This window comes from Melanostigma gelatinosum, assembly GCF_949748355.1.
Source record: "Melanostigma gelatinosum genome assembly, chromosome: 15".
Taxonomy (NCBI): Eukaryota; Metazoa; Chordata; class Actinopteri; order Perciformes; family Zoarcidae; genus Melanostigma; species Melanostigma gelatinosum.
The window spans coordinates 15889586-15898022 of record NC_136648.1 but is presented as its reverse complement, the minus strand read 5'-3'; the positions used below and the strand labels follow the sequence as shown (position 1 = coordinate 15898022).

The 8437-nt window shown below is 42.3% G+C and overlaps 1 protein-coding gene across 1 annotated transcript; it reads right to left on the bottom strand.

The window, feature by feature from the left end:
* Positions 1-1460: 1460 nt before the first annotated feature.
* LOC306788866 (T-cell acute lymphocytic leukemia protein 1) lies at positions 1461-7293 on the bottom strand. Its single transcript, XM_079284542.1, has 4 exons — positions 7180-7293; positions 5334-5882; positions 4851-4939; positions 1461-3915 (listed from the first exon to the last, which is right to left on the bottom strand). The coding sequence occupies exons 2-4, from the start codon at positions 5843-5845 to the stop codon at positions 3386-3388; spliced, it is 1131 nt and encodes a 376-aa protein (XP_079140668.1). The 5' UTR covers positions 5846-5882; positions 7180-7293; the 3' UTR covers positions 1461-3385.
* Between the last annotated feature and the right edge of the window lie 1144 nt (positions 7294-8437).

The window sequence follows — 8437 nt, the reverse complement described above, 5'->3', positions numbered from 1 at the left end:
TTAGCATATGTAAATGTCTCATTCATTTTCATACAAATCTGACCCGAGAACACACTCTGTTTTTCAGAGAGAGAAAGTGTGCACTTAACCAGGATTGTAGCCGGTGGCACATAAGATAAATAGTTACTATGAAATTAAGTATAATGACATAATAAACATCAGGGAAGTATATTTTTAATAACAAATATCCAAATAAATGTTGTCAAATGTGATACTTTCTTTTCTCCAGATCCAACGACGTTGGATCTGTGTGTGGGTCAAAAGTCAAGAGAAGAGAAATGAACCAAGATTGTAAAGGGAATAAAATACATGTGAATTTTGCATAGAATTAAAAGTGCCATTTTTGGGAGAGACAGCGAGGAAACGTGATGAGTTTCGCAGCTGATTTAATAATTTGTGTATGACTCTTAACAGCTAACTCTGGGTCTTTAAAGCTAAACATTTCTCCCAATTGGACAAAGCTTATTGATTGGGGGAAAAAACATTCTGGGCAATTGAAGATTTACTTTAATTAAGAACATAGGTAATATTTTGTAACAGAAACTCTGAAACCTGTTAAAGAGGAAGGCCTAGAATGGCATCTTCATCTCCTGGTCAAGGACATAAATTTACCTTAAATTTCCATCATATTTATGTTGCTGTTGTTGGCGGTGTGTGTTTGTGGGTGTGTGTGTGTGTTAAAATGTTATTTTGCTTGTTTGTTTATAGACCTATCTGTGGATGTGTGTGTGTGCATTTATGTATTTTCTACTACTCTGTGTGAAAATATAAATAACTACCTTGGCGGTGTGTGCAGTGTAATCTGCTCCCAGCAGGCTGGATTCCCACTGTGAGAAAGACAGTATATTGTTCCTGCAGCACCACAGATAACAACTCATTAGCATACTGAATCATTTGGCTGCAAGAGCCACTCTGCCACCCATCTGCACTGAGCTGATAAACACACACACACACACATGCCCGCTCTCTCTCTCTCTCTCTCTCTCACACGTACACACATATCTATGTAGAGCAAGCACATACACACTCACACAAGCCTCTCATCCCCTCCCTTTCAATCCCCCACATACACTCCCTGTATCCCTCTCTTTTTTGTGAGTGTGTGTGTTTGTGGAGAGACAGGAACACTGGAGCAGGTAAATGTTTGGCAGGCATTAACCCTGAGGGCCTCTCAGTGGAGTCCCAGCACAGCCAGAGCAGAGCACAGGAGGGGTCCCCAAACACCTGGATGTCTCTGATGCTCCCTGGAAGCAATTTAGTTTTTAAGAAATGTCTATAAGAGCTGGTGCTGTTGTAGTGGTGGCAACGTGTGCTTTGGAATACAGGGACATATAGACGTTTCAGAAAAGTAGCATTTATTTGGCAAAGCAACAACCCTTCTGCAAATTTCTGATTAATGAACACCGGTTTGGTGAACATAACTTTTCGATTGCATAAGTTGAATAACTTTCAGGCGGCGGGAGTTTACCACTGTGGCCGTTTCACAATGTGTACAGACACAACAGTGTGCAAACGAGTGCAGCGAAGGCTGTCAAAACCACTTTCACAATGGCAGGATATCCTGCAGGTCACCGGGCCGCTTTAACCTCCACAGGAAGTTGTCACTTGTTGGGTGGAAGTGAGGATTCCAGCGTCCAGCCTTCATGAGGAGGTTGTGGACCAAACACTCTGTACAGACAAGGTGGGAAGCAGCTGCGTGGTATGTTATGCCATTGCCTGTCTTAGAATTTTGTCAAATAACTATGCAATTATGAGTGAGTGGGTAAAAGGTATTATTCATCATAAATGCTGAAATGTGGTAACAAGTATCATACATTCCGTTTCTTTGACAATGAAGGAATTTAATGACTGAATTTAATCAAATTACATTGAACTGAGCAGAATATCAGCAATTGAACTGAATTGAATAGAACTGGATTAAATTACCTTGAATTACAGTAATAAAATCTACAACTTGAGCTTGAGTGAGATCAACCACAAGGCTTTTTCCTCTGCATGTTTTATTCAGGGGTTTTGTATAAAATTCATCGATTTAACATTGGATATATTTATAGATACAGCTGTCATACAACAAATATGTCATTACCAAACGTACAATGTCCCTTTACTGCAATTCATAAAATACCATAGTTACCAAAGGTACCAATATAGGCGACTAGGTCCTGCTGAAAAAGCAGAATAACCAACAACAGTGAGCAAACCTTAACTGTATTAATCAGAAAACTGCTGGTGTTGTTATGATATTAACACTGTATGTGTGCGTGTGTGTTCGTGTCTCTGTGCATGTGTCTTTGTATATGTATGCGGCAATGAAGGGATTTATTTGTGTACCTTACTAAACTACAACTGCATTACAGTTTTTAAAAAAAACACACTGAAACATTCATATCAAAATGACTGCATGAGTCATTTCATAATATCATATGACTCATATTTTGTACACTTTAAAAAACACTGCATGTCTTGTACCTCCGCAAAATCAAATAGATATATTAATTCCCGGCAGTGAAAATGTTTAACTGTCTGTCGCCGTATTTGGTGTCATTTTCTCATCACCAAAGTGTAACAGAAGGAAATGGTACCACATTTGATGTACTACGTTCAGTTGTTGCTTTACATTTTGAGTTCTTCGCGTTCAGTCTCTCTTCTTTTTTGTTTCATGTCTCCCAAAAGACCATTTTGCTAGTAAACCAATTGACAAACACACTATAGTACATCTTAAACCACATGACTTGAACTCGAGCCACTGTTGTTACATTGTGCCGTGGAAATATAATGCTATTTACAATACATACGTTACTGCATGGGTACAATAGAGTCCAGTCGGTTCATTTACGGCCTCCAACTGAGGCAAACTTAATCTTGTGTCATTATTCTAACACATTCAATTTGTTGGGCATAAATCTCCAGGGTTGGCCGCATTATATTGTAATCAATAGTATCATAATTGAAGCATTGGCCCAAACTTTAACATTACAAATCGAAAAAGTGTCTCTTTTGTTTGATTTGTTTGTTTTTTTTGCTTGTTCTTTCTTTCTTTTTCTGTTTTTTTTTTATTTTACAATATCCTGTCTTTGGACTTTTAAAAACACGGACGGTTATAAACCGCAGGTCAGTCAAAGACATGAGACATGCAGAATTTACAAGTCTTTTGTTGGATCAAATTCAAACAATCACCAATCAAAGCAAGCGATTCATCAGTGCTCCCTCAGGTGTAGGGTGGAGACAGGATCGTACACCACTATCTCACTAGGTGGTGCTTGATTCTCTTTCCTACACTGACAGCTCAAAGCTAACAGGTCCTGAGCATAAACACCTCTTTCTTAGTCCCTCTCATTTCAGTCTCAGGTGTTGTGTCTGTGGTCTGTTGGCATCAGCATCAGCATCATCGGCGACTGGAGCCATCTAAAGGGCGGCCATTGCGCCTCAGATCTCTAGAAGCTAGATGCAGCGCGGGCCCACGTGAAGCCGTTAGAGTCCTTGGAGCTGGAGGCGAGTCCTGGTCCTCCATAAAGCTCTCAGGACTGCCCTCGGCATCGCCGTCTGGCAGGCTTCCACAACTGGAACCTGGTGACATGGTCTCCAGAAGATCGTCCCTGGCCAAGCCAACCACTGTGTCCTGATGTGGACCGCCCTGAGGGCCGCCCTCGTGGGCCCCAACTCCAACCAGCAGCCCAGTTTCCCCGTCAGTTGTGCTGCCAACATTCCTCCCGCCGTCTTGGTCCTCCAGGAGGTCGGAGAGGAAGCTAATGTACTTCATGGCAAGCCGCAGGATCTCATTCTTGCTCAGCTTCTTGTCTGGGGGGTGAGTGGGGATGAGTTTGCGAAGCTCCGAAAATGCCCCGTTTACGTTCTGCTGCCGCCAACGTTCCCGACTGTTAGTGAAGATACGACGTACGATCTTTGGCTGGCCAGCTAGCAGTGAAAAGGGAGGAAAAGTGTCGGACACAGAGAGTAAGAAGAAGAGGCATTGGTAGGACAACCCAAATAACATGAAGTGCAGAAGCTGAAACTGATAATGCTGTCTGTAAAAGGGTATAGCAAGTGCAATGATACAAATGGAAGAAGTAGCCACAGGAGAACGGATGCACATATAGGATTTGAGGAAAAATGTTATCGTAGCAAAGAAATCCTAAATAAATAAGCTCAAAATTGTCCTCTCTAAAACATGGATTTTTCAATAATGGAGAAGAAGTTATAGAGGCCTGCAGAATATAGTACAATATGCTCTGTGTCAAATACTATGTACATGCGGTGCAAGATAAATGGTTGGTTCATGGCAAACCCCAGGAAAGAGTGTCGGGGGGACTGTGTGCTCCCGATTCCATTTTTTTATGTACTTTTTATTTATTTAGGTACGATAAAATACCCCACTGCAGGTAGTCACATCCTCCCGCCCTAAACAATTGTGTCTTCCAGGCTATTGTCGCCCTTGGAACACACCCAGTCTATCTTAATCCTTCAGCCCACTCTGCAGTAAAACCTTGGCATGGAGGCAGCAGCACCCCCATCCTCCACCCCAGTATATGGCAGTGAGTGGGCAGCGATGGAAAAGAGGTTTCAAATGAAATAAACCCCAAATCTGACTAAGTGTAGCTTACTTTAATGGCATGCAGGTACATGTATTTGACATTCAGATTAGCAGCATTCACTTATGCCATGAATTATGATGTATTTATTCCTCTGCGTTAAACACTGATTTATTTTAAGGCATCTTCTCCAACACTCAGATTATGTACGGATCGATGTCAGTGGATGAATGACAATGGAGACGAGGAGGGAGACTATATTGGCAGGAGGGGGACACAGCAGAAGTGTGTCTTAGCATACAAGATCTGAAATGTGCCTACCCTCGTCGAGTTCAACCTCATAAGGAGCCTGGCGGCGCTTTACCCTGTTGCTGGGGTACATGATGTACTGCTCCGACTCCTCTCCGAGACTACAGCAACAGAAACCAGACAAAAGATGCACAGGTATATGAAAAAACATGAATTTACATCATTGCCTTCATTGCATCTAACCCTCAACAACCCCCACTCCTTGCACCAGTAGCACACACACACTCACTCACACACACGCGCGCGCACACACACACACACACACACACACACACACACACATTTATAGGATAATTCTCCGTCATTCCTGGACATACTAAATAATGTCAACATATTGAATACACTACAAGCATATTTCTGACACTGTGGAAGTCTATTCCTGTGCCACAGGGCAACACAGCAGCCGTCAAACTTATGGTGAACACTCACAATGATCAAATGAAAACGTGCATTCCTGAAACTACACGATATTTATTTTTCTTTCTCCACCTTTACCTGTTGATGGCGGCGAGAGGCTGCGCCAGGTTGTAGAGCATGGCCCGGGCCGGGACAGGAAACGCGTTTGGGCTCAGTTGGACCATTCGAGCGTCGTCTCGTTGCGGCGGCGGCAGCGGCAGCGGTGGAGGTCTGCGAAGTTCCGTGATCGGCACCAAATGGCTTTCTGTCCTCTGCTCCACCGCTTTTATAGCGTCCCTCCTGGAGAGCTCGATCACCGGCACTTCCCTTTTCAGGTCAAGGGCGTTGTGAGAGGCAGTTTCCTTGGCAACGCCGTTGATGATGATGCTGATGCTGGTCCCGTTGCTCGAGTTCTGCAGAGGAACGTCATCCCTCTCCTCAACCCCCTTGAAGCTCCCTCCCCTCCACTTCTCCCCCTCCTCTCTCCTCGGCTCCTCTTCCTCCTTGCATCCGTTCAGTCTGGAGATGATGGAGGAGTCCTCTCGCTTTTCAGGACCGGACTCTTCATCGGGACTTCCAGGACGAAGCTCCGGCTGCCGTTTTTCCATCATTTTTATACCGTCACCACTCGCTCGAGTCCACTAGGTCCTAAATAAGATTTCCCTCCATTAATGTATTGCTCAGAATAATGTGTGACAGTCTCTATAGCTGCCAGATGAATAACAAAGCGTTTGCAAGCCCATGGGAATTTAACAATCCATTATCATTCTTGGCATTTAGATTAAATGTTCTTATTATTATCGTTATATAAATATTATCAATTACAGACTTAACGTTTCCGACTAAACAAATAGTCAAAGAGCAGTGAATGCTATAGTTGCTTCCTAGATTCCTTATTTTTCTTAATTACTACATTTAGCACAACATTTAAAAAGAAAATTAAAAATGAAAACTCGATTGCAGACAATTTTGCCACAATGGACGATAACACTAATTCTTGATGAGATCTCAATTTAAAAACGTTTTAATTTTCGAGGATTTTGTCATTTTTGTGAGCGGTTGGTGAAGCTTTTCTTTAAGGTAAACCTGCTGGGATGTGATACATTCCTTATAATCATGAATTTGCCCCAGTTAAAACATTTTTCATAAACTTGGAGCCAGGGATATTTTTCAAATGTTCACTTGTTGTTTATAAGAGCTTTGTCTTGTGGTTTCTGCATTGCATGTTTTCCCTTCCTTCCTTTTAATACATCTTCGTATCTAATGCTTGCTTGGGCATAACGTTCAGCTAATATCTTAATGTATTTAAACCGACGTTTGAGCTCGACATGAAGTCATATTCGAATATTTAAAAAAATGATGTCGGCTGCTGTTGATTTAGAGGTGACATCGTCTTATAGAGAGACTGAATGCCAGGACCACGAAGAGAGCTTGGTATCCATTCTTTGTCAAAATAAAAATCCCTCATTTCTTCTCGTCTTCAGTTAAATTAAATAAAACAACCTCCAAAAACAGTTTGACCAGATCATTTTCATAGCCACACATGTCAGAGGTGCATGGTGTGATTCTCGTTTTATGGCGGTGTAGGCCGTGCTGTTGTTAAAGCCAAACATCAAAGGCTTGACATATGTTATACTACACGCCAGCGTTAGGGGTTTTAGTACACTTAACTCGATTATTATACAAGGAATATTATTATAAACGGAACACAAGACCGCCGATAAAAAAAGCGCACTTTTATTTCTGGGAATTCTCCAATAGGCCTCGCATCCGTTATTACATCCCGTACAGTCTCAACCATCCGATCGGACAATAGCGGAAAATATCGGCTGAAACAAATGCACATAGCACCGATACAATTCAGACGATAGCAGACCAATTACAACCTTTAGGAACAACGAATACGTTGGTTTAAATAAAGAGGTGCATTTTTGTATGCACTTACCGTTCCAGTCGTGTTGTTGATGTTACTGTGTAAGTGGAGCCATTTTGTGAGTGGGTCATCCATGTCTGAGGTTGTTTTTCTTTTTTTTCTGCCAGTTGTGGAGCAGTGTGTGTGTGTGTGTGTGTGTGTGTGTGTGTGTGTGTGTGTAGCTGAGTTATTCCTCGCTGCATCCAGTGCACTGCCTCAGTATGGGGAGCGGAACACAGGCCGCAATGTGGCCGAGTGAGATAAGCGCACGGCAGCGGCCTCTTCATTCCCGATAAGCCCCTAAACCCATTATTTATGAAATGATTCATTATTATTTGGCTGTCATGGGCTATATAGGCTTGTGGAGGGAAAAGCATTAAAAAAAAGCAAACAGGCATAGCGCAACGGCCTGTAACAACGTGAGGTACACTGTAGCCTGAGCTATTTGGAGGTGTTTTAATTTTTTTGATGAAAGAAACAAAAGCTCAGGTTAAGCTGTTGACCGATTTATAATTTCAACAAAGGAGTTTCTGCTAAGCCAATTTATCCTGCAATAAGATAACTGATGATAGCAGAGGGTCGTGTCTTTTTTATTTTCATTTTACCCCAAAAAAAAGAGTGTATATCCATTAATCCATATCCATTGCGCCTTGAGGCTGGATGTGCTGATACAATATATATTGCTCAAATGAAGAGAGAGTCATTATGATAACGATGCCGTATTCGAACGGGACACAATTCTTCATCAATTAACCAATCAAATAAATGTACAATTGAATAGTCCGGAATGTGCTGTTGCATGTCAGTGTTTGTGTTGGGGGTCGTGGACGGCGGTTCCCCGGGGCCCGTGGGGACTCATGGCTGGGAGAGATAAAAGCGTATCGGCTCCTGGTGGCATCAGATACAAGAGCAGCACGATATCAGACCACGTTCAGGACAACCTAAACGGTAGCAGGTACATCCTAATAACGGATTTTCCACACCGGTTTTTTTCTTCTCTTTTCGTCAAATACATTGATGAATTTAAATAATCGCATACATTTAGTCAGATAAACTCGTAACATGGCAAAGTGCAGTGCAAATTGCGTCATTAGATAGCACCACATATGTTGAAATAAGCCCAGTGCAAAAATAGCGAGCCCTACAATTTGTCACGACCTTTAAATAGACCTGTTGGAGCAACAGTCACGACCATCTTCCTGCATCCTGCTCAGCCTCGCATAATCCCTTTTAACTTTGTTTTTAAAAGCATCTTGTAGGGAAGCCTCAAATCTGCCAAGCTTTTTGTTTG

Bases quoted from the DNA above. Each gene is read 5' to 3' on its own strand.
- LOC306788866 (XM_079284542.1), bottom strand. From the start codon at position 5,845: ATGATGGAAAAACGGCAGCCGGAGCTTCGTCCTGGAAGTCCCGATGAA. The intron at 4,940-5,333 runs GTAAAGGTGGAG...CTGTTGCTGTAG, and splicing joins CCTCTCGCCGCCATCAACAG to TCTCGGAGAGGAGTCGGAGC. The intron at 3,916-4,850 runs GTAGGCACATTT...TTTCACTGCTAG, and splicing joins TGAGGTTGAACTCGACGAGG to CTGGCCAGCCAAAGATCGTA.